This window comes from Sarcophilus harrisii, chromosome 1, assembly GCF_902635505.1.
Source record: "Sarcophilus harrisii chromosome 1, mSarHar1.11, whole genome shotgun sequence".
Taxonomy (NCBI): Eukaryota; Metazoa; Chordata; class Mammalia; order Dasyuromorphia; family Dasyuridae; genus Sarcophilus; species Sarcophilus harrisii.
This window is the reverse complement of record NC_045426.1, coordinates 365,836,584-365,858,997: the sequence shown is the minus strand read 5'-3', so window position 1 is coordinate 365,858,997 and position 22,414 is coordinate 365,836,584. Positions and strand designations below refer to the sequence as shown.

The 22,414-nt window shown below is 34.6% G+C and overlaps 1 protein-coding gene across 3 annotated transcripts in view; it reads left to right on the top strand.

Annotated features, from left to right (window-relative positions):
* The window catches only part of KATNAL2 (katanin catalytic subunit A1 like 2), a 129,698-nt gene that overhangs the window by 91,715 nt on the left and 15,569 nt on the right, over positions 1-22,414 (top strand). For all 3 annotated transcript variants that reach the window (XM_031945987.1, XM_031945988.1, XM_031945986.1), the window contains 2 exons: positions 4,899-4,990; positions 7,704-7,814. In XM_031945987.1, coding sequence (XP_031801847.1) covers positions 4,899-4,990; positions 7,704-7,814 — 203 coding nt within the window. The remainder of the gene's footprint in view (positions 1-4,898; positions 4,991-7,703; positions 7,815-22,414) is intronic.

The window sequence follows — 22,414 nt, the reverse complement described above, 5'->3', positions numbered from 1 at the left end:
TTCCAGATGTGTTTCACCTTTTTTGTCTTTCATGTACTTTTATATTCCACCCAATCTAGACTACTAGCTAGTCTCCAAACTCAACATCCCATCTATGTTATATAGTGTCTCATCTTTTGCCTCTTAGAATCCTCATCTTCTATTAAGGCTCAGCTCAGATGCCATTTCTTCCATGAAGCTTTTTAGATCTCTCCACCTCTTCAAAGTACACATCATAGATAGAATAAAGACTCTTTGATGACCTGATCTGAACAAAGACTTTTTGATGACCTGATCTGGTTTATATTTGATTCTGTATCACTAGCACCTAACAGGTAGATGCTTAATATTTATTTGTGGAATTATTATTGTTGATCCTCAGTTTGCTCACTTGTCCAATGGTGATAACAATATCTATTTTGTCTGATTCTTGAGATAATCTATTTTATGTATAGCTTTTTTACATAGTATATTTTATATATGGTTTTGCCTAATTTATGAAATAATATATTTGAAATCTCTAAAGATATTATGAGGGAGCTAAAGTAAAGATATTACGAGTGTGCTAAAGTTCTGTCCCCCCTTTTTCCTTTTTATATACTACTGCCTCAATATTTTAATTCCCCCCAACTTTAAATCTCATGTCTATACAGATGACTCTCCAAATTTTTGATTTCCCTCTTATGCATGAAATCCAAATATTCCAACTGTTTCTCATAATACCCCCCAATTCTCAATCACAATATCTCCCCAAAATACCTTGTTAATTTTTTCCCCAATCCCTGGTCTCCTCTCCAACTTGTAGGTTAATTTTTCTTTATTCTGAACTTAGCAAATATAAAAGAAAATGAGTAGTTTCATATACTTAATAAAACAGAAGAAGAATATTTATATGTGCAACTGTTGATCTCTTTATACATGGTTTGCTCTTCTTTTAAAACTTATGGGTGATGCATCCATTTGAACCAACAATACTTCTACTAGGTCTCTATCTCAAAGAGATTTTTTATAAAGAGGTTGGGAAGGGAAAGACCTATTTATATAAAAATTTTTTATAATAGCTCTTTTTTGTGATGACAAAGAATTGGGAATTGAAGGAATGCCAATCAATTGGGGAATGGCTGAAAAAGTTGTGATATATGATTGTAATGGAATATTACCATGCTATAAGAAATGATGAATAAGACCTGGAAAAACTTATATGAAATGGTGCAAAATAAAGCAAGCAAAACCAGGAGAATATTGTACACAGTTGTTGCAATATTGTATGATGAATTGTGAATGACTTAGATGTTCTCAGCAGTCTAAGATAATGCCAAAAAACTCATGATGAAAAAAATACTATTCACCTTCAGAGAAAGAACTGATGGAACCTGAATGCAGATTGAAGTGTACTATTTTTCACTTTCTGTATTTTTTTCATGGCTTTTTTCCTTGGGTCTGTATCTTCTTTCACAGTACAATTAATTTGGTGATATGTTTTCCATGATTGAACATGTATAACCTATATCAAATTGCTTACTGTCAATTTAAGAGGGTGAGGGAGCAAGGGAGGGTGAGAGAAAATTTGTTATTTGAAATTTAAAAAAAGAATGCTATTAATTATTTTTACATGTAATTGAGGAAAAATAAAACATTATTAAAAATATAGTCAGTTCAACATGCAACTTTCAAAGTTGTCTTACTTATCTCTGATTCTTTTTGGCCTTCCTATTTTTCCCTTTTGGGAAAGATTGATTATTTGAAGGGGGATGATAATTGAGGAGCAGTATACTGGACAGGATCAAAGAGGAAAGAATATGGAATAATGTCAAGAAGTTTTGAAATGATGGCAAGGGAAAAGGAGAAGTTCATGAGAGATGGCCTTAATTTTCTCAATGAAATAAGAAAAGGGATGTCCTCAATGTAGTGGATGGAAAGAGGGAGAAGGGAAGGTAAGAGAGACTTGAAGAGAGAAAATATGGTTTGGAATAGCTTCTGTGTGTTGTAGGCTGTGATTTTTAAAAAATAGTTTGGCATAGGGAGAGGCATAGGGAGAGACAATGATAAGAGGTAGGTAGAAAAATATAATTTTTTTATTATGGAAATAGTACCCTTAAAAGTAATGGTGAGATCCAAAGTATAACCTCCCATTGAACATGGTAGAGGTAGAATGGAGGAATAGGCAATGGGATTTATACTGTTGCATTCAGTAGATTGTATAATGAGTAAGTATTAAGAAAACAATTAGCTTATGTTTCAAAGTGCTTTAAAATGCTTTCATAAACATCTCATTTGATCAAATATTCCTGTGGTCAAAGAAAAATTACTTCTTGTTTTTCAATGGCTAGATTGGTGTTCCATGGGCCTATCATTTGGCTTCTTTTCAATAGCTTGTGACTTATATGGAACCTTTCATTAAATCACTTATATCTTACTAAGTGACTTTAAATTTGTGATCTGTGTGTTCTCATCAATAAATATTAAAAAGATATAGTAAAACCTCAAATAACCAAGATCCAGTTAACCAGAATTTTCACTTAGCCTAATTTAAGAAAAGAAATCGTTCTACTTTTTATAAATCCAATATTTCTAAAAAGTTAACATCAGAAATTATTCATTATCCCACCTCTGCAAACAAAATAAAACAAAACAAAAACACATAACCTACAATTAGAACATGTGCATGCACGCGCGCACACACACACACACACACACACACACACCAATCAGAATTAACATGTCCCAGAAGCAGTACGTATTCAGTTGAGTCTCCCAGACCTTTTCTATCTATAGTGAGAATTGCTGTTCAGGTCTTTCATATTAAAACCTCTCAAACGCTTGATCAAAGAAGTTCTGTAACGTTTCCTGAAGACCAAACTTGAGTAAAACAAGCAAGTCAGCTCAGAGATATTAACAGCATTTGCATCAAGGGTGAGTTGAAAAAAGACGTTTAAAAAAAAAAACAACCCAAACCTTGAATTAACAAAAACATTCATTTATCCGAATCCTTATATTTTACTAGTATTTCAGTTATTGGAATTTTGTTATATTTAAGGAGCACTAATATATATTAATGTGAATTTAACTCACTCTATCAGCATCATCCATTGCAGCCTAAAACTCCTGAGCTCAAGAGCTCTCCATGTTAACAGGGATTACACTATTATAAATTCACCCTGGTTATCCCATTAAAAAAAGTAGGAGTTAGATCTCCTACTGACTTCAGGAATTCACATCCTCCAGAGGTCATGCTGTACACCAACCGTCTCTTGATTTTCTAAGCATTTGGCATCCTCTTGGTGGAAAAGCACTGGGTTTGGCATTTATCTACTCTCTTTGTTTAGAAGTCTTTCACAGAACCGTTAGGACCTTCTCCTAAATCAGAGGGGAGTTTTCCTGACATTTGTTTCTCTTATTTCAATTAAAGAGTTATTTATAGACTACGGTTTGGTTATGTCCCTCTTCTCCTAATGGGTGAAGGCATTTTGTTCATGCCTCTTAAGAACGTGATTGCTATTGAATAGTTGAGTGATCTCTTTAGCAAATGGATACAACTTGTTGATCCCTCCCTTCTTTCAATTCTACATGTTTTATAGAGGATCCATCTGACTCCCTCCAAATCCTCAGAGATGCTTAGGAACACTATTTTAAGCATTTTCATCCCTTATGTAGTCTGAAATTGTGGAAAGAACTCTGGCCCGAGGGTTGGGACACCGCTTTGACCCTTACTTTTGCCATTTTCTGATGCTGGGTAAACCTCTTCACTTCTCTGAAATTGGTTTCTTCAACTGTAAAATGAAAGGACTGGTCCAGATGACCTAGAAAAACAAAACAAAAGCAGTATGCAGCACACTGTGATTTAACCCCTTTTGTGGGATTAGACAATCCATAAGGCAAAAAAAAAAAAAAAATCCTTCATTTTCAAAATGAGCTTCCTTCCGATGTCTTAAATCTCATATGAAGCTTAGGAACTTGAGACGGGAGTCTGATCAAACTGCATCTAGGTGAGACCTTGTAACCTATTAGTAGGGTATGACAAAAGGAAATCAGGGGTAGCTATAAACCAACCTGGGCTCTTTTCATAGATTGTCCCAATTCTAGGGAATTTGAGAGTGAGACTCAGAAAACATGGTCTGTGGATAACGATGTCACTGAATGATTTTGTGCCTGCATTGCTGAACACAAATCTGTTTTTCCATCTTTTTTTGGTGATTGTTTAATGCATGCAGTTGAACTTACTAAAGTTAAATGTAGTTGTAATACAACTCTGTTATGTTGCATTTTTCATTTTTTATTCTTCATTTGAATAGAATGCAGTTGCTCCAGTCATTGCCAACTTTGTGATCATATTTTATGACAAGCAAATAAACAGGAGACCGTTTAAACTAGAGTATTTCTAATGATCAATCTGGACCTGATTTCTTTGATAAACTAAAATCTCATTGCACGTCCTGTTATTTCTGTTTCCCACCCCCTTTCCTAGAATAGCCCTTCTGCAGTTATTGCTAGTAATTATTTGTAACTATAAATCTATTACTGATGAGAGAAATTGTCTTGAGTGGCTTTAAAAAAATAGAGCCATTGTACCCATATGTTATGATGCACTTCTAGCTTCTGTTGTTGTTAGCAGGGGCTAACCATTAGACTAGGAAATCAAGGAAGGAGTTCCCAGTTTAAGTTTACCTATTGTGATTGGGTAACCTTGAGCAAATTATTACCCTTTCTGGCCACAATGTTAACAAATGATTATTGGAAACAGGACCATTTAACTGCAAGGGGGTAATGCTAGGATGAATAAGTGCAATGGTTGCAAGTGTTATTTTGGTTCACCAAATACAACATAAATGCTTAATGATTTAGTTCTTACAAGCCCTTAAGTGAGAGCTACTGAGACTTTTAACCTGAGTATTTAAACTGCTCTTTTTTTCTTGGTACAGGTATTATTTGAACTTGCTCGGTATCATGCTCCTTCAACAATTTTTCTGGATGAACTGGAGTCAGTAATGAGTCAAAGAGGCACTACTCTGGGGTGTGTAAGGACTTTTGTTTCAGAATAATGTATTTTGTGGTGGTGATTATTTTTTTCCCCTCTTGTGTGTCTGATATTCAGAACCCATGAACATTTACCAGAAGAATGAGTCTATTAATAAGCCAACACATTTTCAGCAAACAGATGGAAGGTCCTTTAAATTAGATCTTGTTAACTGAATAAATGCTTTAAATAGTTTCTTTGACTGGCAAAAATTTATCCTCACCAGGAGTGGTTTTCAGGATTGAAGATCATTCAGGCCCAATGTATTAGGCTGTTAGTTTCATCTTGCTGGCATGAATGAGTTGGAGATAACTGCTTTTTCTGGATCCCAGGACCGCCTTTCAGCCATAGGGCTGCCCTCTTCAGCTGGCACCAAGAAGGAGTCAGAGTTCTATTCCATGCCCTCACAAAGCCCTCTCGAGAAAAGGTCATTTTTGATACATTCGACCAGGATGGCAACCTTAGTGCTCTGTAATATCAGGTCAGAGGCATATTTAAACCAATATTCTACATGCTGTGGATAAAGATTTAATATCTCCTAAAATCACCAGCAAGAAATAACAGCTATGAATTTTTCCCACATTTATGAAAAATACTCTTTTTTTTCAGTTTTATGCTTTGAACAGAGTTGTTTCATAGCATTATAGAAGCAGGCATTGGCCTTGCGCTACTGGTCAAAATCTATGGCACCCACGGTAATGACTACATTCAAAACCTCAACCTAGTTTACAATTAGAAGGAAGCCAACTTGTCTAATATGGAAATCTCAGATGTCAGAGCTCATCTAGTCCAACCTATCTTTGAATAAGTGTCACTTTTATAGCATCCCTAATGTTAGCTTTCTGATTTACCTCCAGAGACAGGGAATCCACTAGCAGCATGTGTCTTTTGGACAATTCTTATTGTTGGAAGATTATTGGTCAGTTTTTCTTATGTTAAACAAATCTACTTCCTGACAACTTCTATCTTGGCTCTCTAGGGCCAAGCAAAATGAATCTAGTTTCTTTTCCATGCAATTATTTCGCTAGACACTTGAGGATGCCTGTCATATCCCCGTCCCATTTCCAAGTCTGCTTTTCTCCATATGAAATATATCTATAATTCATTTAACTGGACCTTACATAGTATAGTCTCCAATTGTTCTTCAGATGCATTCCATCTTGTCATTGTCCTATAAAATGTTGACAAACTAGAAAAAAAAATTTAAGTGATTTTTTTTGAATATTTTATTTTTTTCATTACATATAAAAACAATTTTAACATCACATTTTAAAAATATTTTGGGTTCCAAATTGTCTTCTTCTTTCCCCTCTCTCCTCCTTAAAATGATATCTTTTAAGAAAATCCATCCATTTGGGGGATGAGTAATTCCTTAAGACAATATGAATCCACACTATACTGCTGTGCAGATTTTCTTATTGCCTCCACTATCCCCTACATAGAATCATAGCTCTAGGAATGGAAGAGACCTTATAGGCCATCTTGTTTACCTCTGTCACTTAAAAAAATAAGGAACCTGAGGCCTAGGGGAAAAAAGGTGACTTGTCTTTGGTCATATAATTAGGAAAAGGCAAAGTCAGGATTTGGCTCCAGATCCTGCAACTATGAATTCTCTTAATCTTCCCTTGCACCATGGCTTTCACCATTAAAGCAAGAAATGGAAAATTATGCTCTCAAAAATTGTTGTTCAGTTGTGTCTAATACTCCATAACCCCATTTGGGGGTTTCTTGGCAAAGATACTGGTATGGTTTGCCATTTACTTCTCCAGTTACAAATGAGGAAACTGAGGCAATTAGGATTAAGTAATTGCCCAGAATCACACAGCTAATAAATGTTTCAACCCAGGCCTTCCTAAATCTAAGCCCAGCACTCTATCCATTGTATCACCTGGCTATCTTCAAAAGACAAGAATTTAAATGTTTGTACTTTTAGTTGAGTTTAAAGAAACAAAGTGAAAACAGATCTGAGTAGCTTTCTGGTGATTTGGTCAATGCAGGTAGACAATTTGGATTATTGAAGCTAGGAAAAGTTGTTTTTTTTTCTTTCTTATTGATAGTGGTTTTTGGAGGAAAAGAAAGAAGTAGGAGATAAACTTAATTGTGAAGAAATTGTACTGTCTTATTTTTCCATTCTGACTGCATATGGGATAAGCTGTACCTTCCTTATACTTATATTAGTTTTTCTATCAGAACTATGGAAAATGGCTTTGGTTTGGCTATTAATGTCCCCTCTTGTGACGATTTCAGATAACTAAAACTAGGCAGCCTGTATACAATCGTTTATAAAGAGACCATATAATACATATAATGCTGCAGATGGACACAGCATCATCGCCTTTAATACTGTTTGCCCTTCCCTTATGCTATTTCCCAGTTTACTGCCAATCCTCAATTTGATGGTTTTTTCTTTTAAATACTGCCATTAGCATTCACTCACTTCCATTTTGTTAATCTTTATGACAAGATTAAATTAAATCATATGGTTTTGGTTTTTGGTTTTGATTATTTGTTTCATTATCAGTGGCTTCTCAGTGTAATGAAATGAAGGAAGACTTTAACATACATGAGTGTTAGCTAGTATAAATTAATCATGGTTGATAGTTTGAAAGAATTTGAAATAGTGACTTGGAGTGAGTTACTGTGAGCTACACTGTTAGAAATAAAAGTTCCCCATCACTTTGGAAATTCATGCTTCTTTTCTTCTTAATAGGGGAGAACATGAAGGAAGTCTTCGTATGAAAACAGAATTGCTAATGCAGATGGATGGATTGGCCCGATCAGAAGATCTTGTCTTTGTTTTAGCAGCTTCCAATCTGCCTTGGTAAGAGACTAGAACAGAATATTTTGAATAAATTTGCCTGAGCCTCTAAGCATGAATAGTCTTCATCCAAAGAACTTATGGAAAAGCTTTTATATTTGTTTAAAGTATTTGAAGATTAATTGAAGCTTTTCTGTTAGACTCTGAAATTCTTACTATTTGAACCAAAAAAGAATCATCTTTAATAAAGAAAACATATGTTAGCACTACCATATGCTAATATTTTAAATGGACTATTTCCATTTTAAAGCCAGATTTTTTAAAATGATATTTAAGCTACACAAGGCTTTGACATAAATCTATAAAGTGCTTAAAAATCTCCAGGGCTCAACGAGTATTCCTGAAATGGTGTGGTTGGGTTTTATGGTTATATGTTTTAAAAGTTAAGAGGCAAGTCTTTTCTTTAATGAGAGCACAGTAAGTAGAAAAATAAATACATAATCCACCATTAGAATCCTAGTTTTAAAGGTCAATCAAATAGTAAAGAGACTGAACTAAAAGATCTGGAGAAGGGACAATGACTTCTTTGGTGCTTGCCTGATTTATGTCAGAGACTGGATTAAGACTCACATCTCTAAATCCCTTATTCCATTTCTCTTCATACATTTCACCTACAAGAATATGTGTGTGTGTGTGTGTGTGTTTGTGTGTGTGTATGTATATATACATACATACACACACATGTGAGGAAGGTGAACATGGGAATATGAATAGCTGCCCTCAACAGAGTGACACAATCATTTTATGAGATGTCTGCAAAAGCCTTTGGAAACTGTCAAGTACTCTGTAAAGGCAAAGACAGGTATGTGTCATAAGAAAGACTTAATCATTTTCTCAAAGAGAATACGTGTAATATTCTTGATTCTTCTAGTGAGTAGAATAACTATTGACCTGTCTGGAGCTGAGGAAGTTCTTCCAGGTTAGTGTCAAATCCCATTTGGGGCATCTTTCAGGGCAGGACACTCATCTGCCCCTTAAGGTTCTGTTAATATACTCATTCCACTCTGATAAGTAAGAAGTTAGCACTCTTCTCGTGAGCTCTCCATTTAGCTCTTTCCCTGACCTGCTGTATCAGGAAGTAGTAGGTAGAGAAAAGAGAAATAACATCTCATCAGAGTCATTTCATGTGAAAATAAACAGAGGAATAATAAATATTTCAACTTTAACATTATCATTTAAGCTAATAAGCAGGTTAGAAATGTTTAATATGCACAATTACAGCTAGTTTGACCTACCTTGATTGCTAAGCATGCTTAAACCCAGGCCTAGGAGTCCAGAGGGAAACAGGATATTTAACAGAGCCATTAAGGCAAATCCCTTCTTTAGATGTCTATGATATCTCAATGATAATTTGTCTAAATAATCATGATGTGAAGCAAGTTGAAGCTGACCTCAGCTGTTAGCAGTAGGTTTGCAACTTCCTCTGTCTGGGAAACCAAAGTCACATTTGTCACACTTGTCACATTTGCTCCAAATTTTGATATCACTTACCAAATAGCTACACTTTGTATTGTTTTCCCCCTAACTTATCGCTTGCAATTGCTTCCCTCTGGCTATCCCCAGTGTCCTATATGGTAGAGTAACTACTTTTACCTACTATTACTATCATCAATTCATTTCAACTTAATTCAACTTAATTTTCTATAGTTACACAGTGGAAAGGGACCCTAGAGGCCATCTTGTTCAACCCTGTACCTGAATAAAAAAGCCTTTTACAATATCCTGATAAGAAGTCAATTAACCTTTACCTTGAAGAGTTCTAGCAAGGAAGAATCCATTTCTTTCCAAAGTAAATCATTCTGCAAAAATAGTTCTAATTTCCAAGATGGTTATAATTGCTTCATGAGAAGCTTGGAGTCAGTAAAAGCTTTGCTATTTTCTTGATGGAATCCAACCCACTCTCCCTTTCCTGTTCAATTTAGGGTCAGCTTCTTGTTCCTCTGTATTGTCTATCCCAGAGATACATCCTGCTGGGTGAGCTCTATAAGATATCCATCCAAATGCATGTCGACATATAGGCAACAGACATTCTTTACCCACTTGGTCTTTCTTGAGTGGATCAGTAACTTAAACTTGGGAGGTTCTGTAACATTCTGAGACTTGGTGCAGTTAGAGTAATATCATCCATAAACAAATGGAAACAGAGGATCTCACTATTCACAGGGAATCACCTGTACTCCTTTTGGAGCTTCAGCATCACAATCTCCCTGATTCATGCCTCCAAAAATGTTTATAATCAGAGAGGGTCACTGAACAGGGTTACATCTATCAAGGAAATTTGAATGAGCTTGGTATGCATATGGGAAGCTCATAAAAGAACCTATAAGGCAGCAGTCTGTTCTGTGCCATCAAATGGTTTTTGTTTTCTTTTCATAATCAACAAAACGTAATGGGATATTGTATTCTCTACATCTTTCATTTCATTGCAAAATGATAAATGGGGTTTATTGTTGAATATCACTTGTTAACACTGCTTTTTCTCTGCTAATACTCTCATCATGGATTCCTTCCTTTGTATGTATAATACTCTCAAAGATTTTGTATAAATACAACAGTGAGTTTATAGATCATTAAGATTGACATTCTTTCATTCACTTTTTGGGGGATATTAATAAGGCTCAGAATTTTTTCTACAACTTTTGTATCTTTTCCTCCTTCAGAGAAGACCTTGCATATTAGACCCTCAATGCACTCACAATTGAGCTACCTTAGCAAAGACCTTCTTATATACAGTTTGAATTCAACCTGTTCCATTTCCTGTCTTTGTTTTCTTTATTACCATTCCTGTTTCCTATATAAACACTCCTGGGACTGTGATCTAAGAGAGGTGGTTCTATTATCCTTGTTAGAGAAGTAGTTGGATGAAATGTGTTTTTTTTTTTCATTATTGTTGTTGTAGTTTTTCCTGAGGCAATTGGAGTTAAGTGACTTGCCCAGTGTAACAGAGTCACACAGCTGGGAAGTGTTAAGTGTCTGAGGTCAAATTTGAACTCGGGTCCTCCTGACTTCAGGGCTGGTGCTCTATTCACTGCACCACCTAGCTGCCCCTGATGAAATGTGTTTTGCAAATTTTTTCTATTTTCTTCTGTCTGCACTCCTTCCATAATCGTCCTTGAATACCTTGGGATTACTTTACTTGGTTGGATACCTTGCTTACTTCTTTAAAATTGGTTTTATCTTCTACTGCTTTGAGACAATTGTGTCCGCAATCATCCATCCTAAGATTTTTACAAATGAGTTCATATTCTAACCCACTATTGCTTTTGGTAGCTCCTTGAATCAGACAAAGAAATCAGTTATTTCCTGAATAAGTTGTTCTTCTGAGCTCTTTCTTTTTTCAGTCAACTAATTTACATACTCTGATGAAATTATTAGAGTGGGTATTAATATTAATTTTGTAGTCTATTTACTTCTTTTTTGATTTTCAGTTATTTAAGTTACTTAGGGTTGTTTCAATTTACAGAATATTTTTTTTAATTCTCCATTTTAAAAAACTGATTCTGTTTTTAACCCTGATGAGTTGATGGTTTGTATAGACTGATGATTCATTTGATTCTCCTTTGAAAAGCAAGCCTTTGCCATCTATTAAAATATAGTGTTTTATTCTCTGTTGTATTATTTGATGTTGCCATATCTGGTTCTTTTTTTTTTTTTTCAAAGAAAGTGTTCATCATATGTAGGCATGGGACCTTAATGTAATCTATCTCTTTGGCCTGTTTCCTTACCCTTTCTCATATGTTTCTCCTCATCCTTACCATTTCTTGCCTTTATACTGTAGTAATCAAGTATCAGAATGTATAATGATTTGATTTGGATGGTCTTATGAAATTCTTTGTAGAATTTCTTTATCACATTATCGTCAGGAACTGATGTTGATACCTATACTGCAACTGTTTTCATGGTGGTATTTTTGTAATAATGTTCTGTAGTATATAATGGCCAAATGTCCCATAAAGTAATGTTTCTTTTTTCTCCTCCAAGATATAATAAAAAAACTACTTTATTTTCTTCTTCCAGGAGTACCTGCGAGCTATTCTTCCATTTAGGTGCAATTTCGTTCATTCTTAAGATTGATATGATTTCAGCCCCTCCGTCAATACAACAGTCTATTTATGCCTTGGTCATTGGACAAAGACCTCACATGTAAATATTATGAGTCAAATTAAAATTTGTTGATATTTTTAAAACACATGATTCTTAGAGTCATCTGCATCCTTTGCCACTTATTAATGATCTTTCTAAAATGTGGCATACAGAATTGAATATCTGCAGCAGAGCTGTATTATCAACTCCATCATTGTGGACATTGTACCTCCCGTAATATGGTCTAAGATCATTTTTAAAAACTTTTTATGGAGGTATTTGTTTTTAAGTAATAGCCAATTTCAAATACATTCTCCCCTGACTTTCCTATTGAGAAAAAAAATACAGTCAAGAACAACCAACAGTTATCTGTCTGACAACTTATGCAACACCCCCCACCTAAGTTCCAATGAAAGGACAGAGGTGCATTTTCCCACTTCAGAAGTCGAGTGGTCATTAAAATTATGCAGTATTGGGCTTTGTTTTATTTTTCTTTTCATTTATGTAATTTTATATGGTGTTTTAATAGTTGTGCTTACTTTACTTTGAATCATACAAATGTCCTCATGTTTCTCTGAATTTTATATATTAGTCACTTCTTACAGGACAATCATATTCCATAATATCCAGATACTACCCTTTGTTCAACCATATCTCAACTGATGAGCAGCCACTTTGTGTCCAGTTCTTGCTACCCCAAGAAATGTCACTATTATTCTTTTGCCATATGTAGTTGTATTTGATTTTGATCACCATTTCAAGTACTGCAGACCCATATTGCATTTTCTCACATGGAGTCTTATGCATGGCTTCTCATTATAAAACAAAATACAAAATCCTCAGCTTGACATTTAAGGCTCTGTGCTGTCAGCCAAATTGGCACTCTATTTCCCAAAACTAGCATCCCATCTTCTACTTCTGGGCAAGAAAAGCATTGTTTCTTCATCTTAGTCTGTTAGAATCTTTGTCTTCCTCAGAACCACCTTCTCTGAGGCCTTCAATTGTTAATGCTCTCTCCTCAAATTATTTGGATGTACTTAGCTGTGTTCCCTCCCCTATCTACCAAGGAAACTGGAAATTCTTGGAAAGTGGGGAAGCCCTTGTTCTCATTTTGCAGTTGATGAGGATGAGGGGACCAGAGGTGTCACAAAGTCACATAGCTATAAATATCTGAGATCTGATTTGAACTTTGGGGTTCTTGAATCTAACCTCAGTACTTTGTATACCACAGCATCACCTAGCTGTCTAGACATATCTAAACAGGTTTTAAAAAATATATATTGATTAAATCAAATTATTGTAGTTGCTGATTTCATGCTTACACCAATGTGTCATCACATTCATTTTTTGTAGATTTTAAAAAACATAAATTCTGCCTTTGCCATAGCTGTTTCTTATTTGAATAGAAAGCCAGTGTGAAGTATTTAAGATTAACTATTCAGGGACCTCTCAATTAATGAATCCTTTGAGAAGCCTTCTTTATTTCTAAGTTGGACTTGTTAAATAAAGAAAACTTCATTAATCATGCAAAGCATTGGTCATCTGACTTAAGAGTTGAAAGACTGCTAAAACCAACTGCTATAACCGCAGTAGTTGTTACTATATAATCCTAAATAGTTTGGTGAAAATTAATTCTTACATCTCCCTGAGCTTTTAAGTCGAGGGAAATAGGGAAATGGTATGAGAAAAAGGAGGAGAAACACTTTTCCAACCTGAAGCTACAAGAGCCATGGCCAGGTCCTTCTGCTCCTCACTCAGCCAACACCCCTTCCAAAGCAGAAGAACGGGGTCCTCTATGTGTTTATGTACGTGTATACATGTGTATATATGCACATGTACATATAACACAATTTTTTGGTTTTTCTGAATTTGACAAATAGCAACATATTTAAAGAACAGGAAAAAGATCACATATGAATCTACGAATCTCCATCACATCTAGTTTGTTTCTTTTTTAAAAGTATAAAATAAATTCAGTATGTTAGTTTCAAAGCTGTTCTGCTTGCTTATAACCTCTTTCTTTTCTCATCTGTTCATTTTTTTATCTTTTAATTAAAAATTTTTTTTCTGGTTATACATGAATGTTAACTTTTTAAATACGCATGATTCTTCAATCATGTTGGGAAAGAAAAATCAGAAAAAAAGGGAAAAATCATGAGAGAAGGAAAAACCAGAAAAAAGTGAACAAAGCCTGTGTTGCTGTACATTCAATCTCAGTAGTTCTCTTTCTTAATGCAGATGGAGTATTTCTATCATAAAGTTTATGGGGTTGCCTCGGATCATTGAACTGCTGAGAAGAGCAAGTTGGTCATCTTGCTGTTACTGTGGACAATGTATTCCTGGTTCTCTTTGTTTCACTCATCATCAGTTCATGTAAATCTTTCCAGACCTTTCTATAATCAGTTTGTTTATAATTTTTAATAGAACAATAATATTCCATTACCTTCATATACCACAACCTACTCAGCCATTTCCCAGTTGATGAGCATCCACTCATTTTCCAATTCTCTGTCTTCACAAAAAGAACTGCTACAAACATTTTTACACATGTGGGTTCTTTTCCTCCCTTGTGATTTCCTTGGGATACAGACTCAATAATGGCACTGCTGGGTCAAAGGGGATGCATCTTCTGTGCATTTTTAAAAATGCTTCATTGATTTTCTTTTCTTTCTTTTGCTCTTTTTTTGTCATCATCATAATTACCTCTCTTCTCTTTCCTCTAGCTCTCCAATGTAAAAAACCTTTCCTTGAAACAAATAAGCATAGTCTAGATTCATTCATTAACCATGTTCAAAAAAGTATGTTCCATTATATATGTTTAGTTCATACCTCTTTACCTAGGGGTGGAAAGTATTGTCATTAATTTCTCTAAAGCATTGGTAATTGCATTGGTCAAAGCTGTTTTCTTTTACATGTAGTAGTCATTGTATAAATTGTTCTCCTGGTTCTTTTCAAGTAGTTTTTCAAGTTCATAAAAATCTTTCCAAGTTTCTCTGAATCCATTTAATCTCCCACTTCTTATCATACAATATCATTATGTTCAGACTCCATAATTTTTTTTTCCCAGTTGATGGATACTCCCTTAGTTCTTTGCTACAATTAATAGTGCTGCTGTAAATATTCTTGTACATATAGATGCTTTTTGTCTTTGTGTTATCTCTTTGGGTTATATGCAAAGTAGTGGTATCTCTAGGTCAAAGTCACAGTTTAGTGACTTTTTTGGTAGGCTTCTAAATTGCTTCTCAGAATGACTGGTCCAATTTAAATCTCCATCAATGGTGCATAGTGTGCCTCACCTCCTAAATCTCCTTTAATGAGTGTAATTTTAATTTTTCAGACAACTTTGCCAATCTGATGGATATGACTTTTATTTTTAATTAAAAGATATTTTTTCCCTTTTTCTTTCTTTACCTACCCCCCACCACACTGAATAACAACAAAGAAAGAAAAGAAGGAAGGAAAGAAAGAATAAAAGAAAGAAGTTTCTTGAATCTATCATCTCTATCAGGAGATGGGAATCTGATGGGTGTGAGACAGAACTTCAGATTTTTCCTCTTATTTATTAGATGGAATTTTTCCTGGCTACTTGCAGGATTTGTTACCTGTCACTGAAAATTTTCAGATTAATTGCTATAATATATCTTGGAGTTTGAAGAGCATTGTTGTTAATTTTTTCTGGAGAATATATGTGAATTTTTTAAAGCAATATTAATTTTTCTGTATCCAAAAAGTTCTGAGCTGTTTTCCTTAATATAGTTGAGTTTCTTTGTTGTTGCTTGTTTGTTTATTTTGTCATATCCTGCTAGGAAACTTATGATCCTTAAAATCTGTCATGAAGATCCCTTTCTTTGGGTAGTACAGAGTCCATGCATTCTCTTAATACTATTATTTTTGCTTTTCTTTCCCCAGGTTTTCCTCAACTGCAGTATTTTTTGTTCCAAATTTGTTATTCTCTTTTTCACTTCTTTAGAAGGACTTTCAGCTTTGAATTCAGTGTTTTCTGTTTTGTTAATAGAGATTTTAAGTTTTGCTTTGAGAATTCTTCATTCTGAGTCATAGCCATTACTAATTTATTCTGTTATGGATTTTACTTATTTTGAACCATTTTGAAGTTTTTTTTTGTTATTTCTTGCTCTCATAGAAATCCCAGGAATTTCATTAAAGCATCAAATCATTTTTCCTCCATCTTGAAATTTTTAAGCCAGCTTTGTAATTAATTTCTTTTAGGATTTACTAATCATCTTTCCTTCTGATTTTAGGATCTTCTTTATTGATCTATCTATTTATTCTCTGGGCTTTGAAAAAAAAAAGCTTTTTTCCTCTTAAAATGGGTAATGAAGAAGGTTTGTGGCAGCCCTCTTTGTAGTGGCCAGAAACTAGAAACTGAGTGGATGCTCATCAGTTGGAGAATGGCTGAATAAATTGTGATATATGAATAAAATCTTTGATAATTTAGTCCTTTCGCCCTTATTTTCTTCTATCACTTTCCATTTGCTGGTGGGTACATCTCCAAGTCTCCAGCCTCTTTAACCACTGAGGAAACATTGTTTACTAGTCTGGGTCTCTGCCTTGTATAATCACTTAGGGGATCAGGAATGATCCCAGAGCCTTGGTCCTCTTTCCTACAAGCCCCACACAGCCTCAGGTGCTTCCCCAAACTTTTATCCTAATTCCTTCTTCTCTGGCTGTCTTTTTTCCTCTTCATAGCTGGGCTGATAGTTTTTCATAGGAGGACAGAAACAGTATTCCAGCAGAATGCCTGTAGGCTTAGGGGGTCCCCTAACACAAAACTAGAATCAGTTAGAAGGCTGCATGTTTTCCACCATCCCCTCCTTTCTCTGCCTGGACAGAATTAATGTTTGCTTCTTGTAGCAAAGTGAGGAATAGGATAGGCAAAGAGAGAAGTGATCACAGAGTTTCTGCAGCATAGGAGAATTCCAAGATGGACCACAATTACTAGTCCCTCTGTTAGCTTTTACTTTCCTGAAGGAACTATAGAGACTTATGAGAGAAGTGTACTGAAAGAGCACTTTAAAATTCTCCAGTATGAATTTATAAGGATTTTTTTTTTATATTTTGGGCATTCTCTTTTCTTTGTCACATGAATCCAATTGTAATTAGTCTATATATGATGCATAATTCCTTTCTTTTTTTATTATAGCTTTTTATTTACAAGATATATATGCATGGGTAATTTTTCAGCATTGACAACTGCAAAACCTTTTGTTCCAATTTTCCCCCTCCTTCCCCCCCACTCTCTCCCCCAGATGGCAGGTAGACCAATACATGTTAAATATGTTAAAGTATATGTTAAATACAATATATGTATACATACTCATATAGTTATTTCTCTCTTATTTTTAAAGAAGTTTTGAAAGGTAAGAATATCTGGTAAAAGTGTCTAACTCTTCATCTTTCTGGTCACAAGACTTTCTTATTCCTTTTTGATTGCCAGTGGTTTGCTCCTTTCCTGTCACAGTTGCTTTACTTGTTTATGTATTTATTTTTGCATGGTAAGTTTAAAGCCTTTTGATTTTAATATAGTTCTAACATTTCACATTAAATGTGTCTTTCTTGTAAGCATCATGATTTATAGATTTTGTTTTAATCCATTCTATAACTTTTTTAATTAGAGGAATTAATATTATTCACATTGAATTTTATAAGTTGATTGGGTTTGTCTTCTGGAATTTTTTTTCCTCTTTATTTTTGAAGATATAAGGATTAAGTTTTATCTTCTATTCTATAACTATTTTTACTATGAAGACCAAATAATGAACTAAATGACATTTCTAACTTTCAATCCCTTACTTCTTCATGATTGTCAGTGGATTTTTTTATCTTTTCTTTTTGTTAAAGATAGAAATATAGTTTTGGGAAATATCAAATTTCTTCCTTTCATCCAACCCTCTCTTTTTTCCCATTGACTTTTTTTTGTCAACAAAAATGCCTACTTACAAATATGAATATATTTCAACTTATATTTCTTATTTTTTGATAATCATATGTGCATTTTAATACTTTTTCTAATTTGATTACTTTGATTATAAAAACATACTTTATGTATCTTATCCTGAGATTTTTAATTTGGGAATTTTGTTGATAAATTCTTTTCTTGATGATTTTTGAAAGATCCTGTTTTATCTTTAAATAGTATGCTTGGCAAGATAGGTAATCTTTAGCTCAATTCCTGTACCTTTAAGACTTGTATATAATCTTGCCTAACTTTGTCTCTCATTTCTTTTAATGAGATTCTAAATTTTTCTAGATAATTTTAATGCTTGAGCAATTAATTATTTGTCCTCAGATTTCCAAATGTGATAGTTATTTGCTTTGGAAAGAACGCTATAAAGGAGTAAGAAGAACTAGGTACAAATCCTGGATCTCATACTTATTAGTTATGTGATATAAATAAGCCATATTACCTCTCTTATCCTTGGTTTTCTTATCTATAAAATGGGGATAATAATACTTTTCTATTTCTTGTGAAAAGAAATTACTTGACAAACTTCAAGTCACTATAGAAGTGTGAATAATGATGTTATTATTAGAGACTTGTATTTTGGGATTTTTCCGTTTCCGTGGTCTGCCTTCCCACTTGAAGAGTATTGCCTATTTTGTGACTTTAAAAAAAAATTCTGATAATTATTCTCTAATTAGTTTCTCAAATAAGACTTATGGGCTGTTGGGGTGTGAGTGTGTGTGTGTGTGTGTGTGTGTGTGTGTATGGTGGTCATCTAAATTCTTGATTAAGGTTCACCCTGATTCAAATCTTTAGTTGTTTCTTAAATTATTTGGAAACCTGGACATAATCTTCATTTATAATTTATGTATTCATTGATCTTGGCTTAACTTTTTGCTTCCCTTGATGTTTTCAGTTTTCTTATGCTACTTATTTTCAGCAATTCTTGTTCTACCTTGTATCAGTGGAATTTATTTTTATATTGTTAGACTGTTTGATCCCTTTAATCCATTTATTACCAATTTTTTTTATCATTTGAAATTTCTCTCATTGTTTGTTGTGGTATTTCAGCACACATTTATGTAGCTGTTTTATCCTTTGAATATTTTAGCTTATAGGATGTCTTTATTTCAATAGAGTTTTTCTTTGTTTTTCTCTGCTGGTCCCTTCAGGCCTGTTCCTCTTAACTCTTTATTGGGCCTGCCTTTTGTTAGACATGGCATCTCCTATTGAGACACTCTGCTGTAAGATGCCATTACCAGTGGAGAAAGGAAGAAGAGAAAGAAATTCCCTTTTCTCTACTCCTCATTCCCATAATTCTCTAGTAAAGGGACAAGAGGAAATGTGAAGAATAAATCCCTCTCAAGACCTAGACTCTTCCTTCTTAGATAGCTCTCTTCCCAAGTGCCAGAGATGACTGTCCCCAAAGTTACAATATGCTTTTTAAGGCCATCAAAGGTACGGCCATTCAGTGGCTTTGTTCAGTCATTTTCTGTCCTGATTCTTTGCGATAGCATTTGGGGTTTTCTTGGCAAACATATTGGAGTGGTGTCCCATTTCCTTTTCTATCTCATTTTCTAGATGAGGAAATTCAGGCCAGCAGTAACTTTCCGAAGATCATACAGCTAGTAAAGTATCTGAGGCTAGATTTGAACTTGGGAAAATGCTGACTTCAGGTCCAACTTTCTATCTACTCTACCACCTACTAACCCATCAGTCAATAGATAGCCCCATAGTCGTTGGCTATACTCCACAGGCTAATATAATTCCATCAGTTTGATTGAGGTCACGTCTTTGCTTCTAAGTATAAACAGTTTTTTTTCTTTAAAAATAGTATTTTAGTTTTCCAAATACATGCCAAAATAGTTTTCAACATTTACCTTTGCAAAAACTTGCGTTACAAATTTTTCTCCCTCCCCCACTCCTCTCCCAATGTAGCAAGCAATCCGATATAGATTAAACGTACAATTCTTATAAACATATTTCCAAATCATCATGCAGTGAAAAAAAATCAGAATAAAAGGAGAAAAACACAAGAAAGGGAAAAAAACCCACAAGCAATTAGACAAGAACAAGAAAAAAGGTGAAAATATTAAGCTTTGATCCACATTCAGTCTCCATAGTTCTCTCTCTGGATGAGGATGGCATGTTCCATCTCAAGTCTGTGCCTTGAATCACCTCATTGTTGAAATGAGTTTATTGCAATTGATCATCACATAATGATGTTGTTACTTTATAAAACGTTGTCCTGGTTCTGCTTCCTTCACTCAGCATCATTCCATCTGGGTCTTTGTGAAATCATCTTGCTGATCATTTCTTAACAGAACAATAAATGTTCCATTACATTCATGTACCATAACTTATTCAGCCTCTCCCAAGTGAAGAGCATCCATTCATTTTTCCACTTCCTTGCCACTACTAAACAATTCCTTTATAAGCTATGAATGTGTCACTTCCAGTTTCAGTCCTTTGTATAAAAGCTACAAATAGGTTACTGAGACTGTGATCAACTAGTGTTATCATGCCTTATACTAGCTGCAGATGCAACCATTCAAAGTCTAAAGAGGGTAAAACCTTAATACTTCATTGTGTCCTGGGGATACTGTTTGCCTAGGGGATCAATTTGTCAGGAGCCCCCTGATACAATTATTATCTTAAATGTTTTTTCTTATTCTTATTTTTTGGACTTTTTCATAATTTTTTCCTTCTTTTTAAAAAAAATTAAGGTTCTTAAATGTGAGGGCAATTTATGAGCTGGAAACCTGGCAATTTAAGATTACCCTTCCCTTCTCCAATCCCCATGACAGAACTGTCCCATTTCTAATTTTGTTATAAAGTAATGATAAATTTTAGTAGTTGCTAGAGTGTTGCTACATTTTATTTTGCTTTTGTTGACCACATCTTCTGATTCTTCCTGTTAATACCTGATTATTACCTTCTTTGACAGCTTCCTTGTTCCTTCTCACTTCCAGGTCAAAGAAAGTATAAGGGCTTCTGTTGTTCTTATCCTTCAATCCTTCGAAGGTTTTCCTGGCTGATTTTTAAAAATTTCTTCTACTAGACTTATTTTTCCCTCATTCAAAGGATGACAGTGGTAAGAAGAACATGCTTTGCAAGAGTCCTGTTTAAGGGTCTTGGGTCTTATGGGACTGGGACTATATAAACTACAGGAGTCTTTGGATTGATTAGGCAGCTGATTTCTGAATGGGCATTCAATAGTAGATAATCTGGCTAAAAACAAGAGCTTTTGGGACATAAAGGGCTAAGTCCGAAGCCAGAAGGCTGAATGCACTGGAAGAAGGAACTGTGGACAGCAGAGTGGTCAAGCTAGATGTGGTGGCTGGACAAAGGACTCAGATTGCTAGCAGTGACAGAACAACCCCAGCCTGGTAGGAACAATGGTGGACAGGGGAAGCAGTGATGGTCTCTCCCTTCTGTCTCCTAGTTTACTCTTAGAAAACAAAATTCACTTTGGAGGGCTCTTTTTATGTTGTTGAAGAGGCCTTGTAACTTATTCCATTGCAGTTTCTTTTTATTTTATTGTAGGATATTGGCTCTGGTCGCTCTCTTCCAAACCCACTCAGACTAATAAATTGAATTTCCAGGACTCAGATAGCTACTTCTCTCAGGATTGTAGAGTAAAAGTTCTTAAATTGTATGTGTCTTGACCCTACATGGGGGTTGCATAACTGAACGAAAAATTTGACATCTACACCTAGAGAGAGGAGTGTGGGAACTGAATGTGGACCACAAGATAACATTCTTACTCTTTTTGATGTTGTTTGCTTGTATTTTATTTTCTTACTTATTTTCTTTCCTTTTTGATCTGATTTTTCTTGTGCAATAAGAGAATTATATAAATATGTTTACACATATTGGATTTAACATATATTTTATTTTTAAAACATATGCATAGATAATTTTTCAATATTGACCCTTGCATACCCTTGAGTTTCAGATTTTTCTCTTTCCCCCATCCCCTCCCCTAGATGGCAAGCAATCCAATATGTATAACATATAAAAATAAAAAACTTTTAAAATTAAAAAAAAGAAAAAGAAAAATTTGACAACATAAAAGGTTTCTGAACATCCAACACCAAAAATTAATTAATTCAAAATCGAACATGTAATGAATCCAAAGTATTTCTGGCAGCATTTTGCCCCTGTTGCATCATGTGACTTCACTGCAGCCTCGGTTCTGAATGCAAAATATGCACTGTGCAAGTACAAACTCTGCCAGAAACACCTGTGCTCAGATTCGAGAGGTCACATAAAATGTTGGGGGGCAAAACCGGGTCTCCAGTGGAAAAAGTTTAAAAAGTCCTACTCTAGCGGTACATTGAAATGGTGAGAGATGTGTCCTCTAATAACATTATTGTTCAAGAGCCTCCATTTAGTGCCTTTCCCCTAATATCATTCAAACTTTCTTTCTCCTGAAAATGAACTGATCAATTAACATCAATAAGTTTTTATAAAGAGATATTTTCTGAGGAAGTAAAGCAAAGACAGAATTAAAAAAAAAAATATTCTCTCACTTCCTCTCCCACCTAAGGCACAC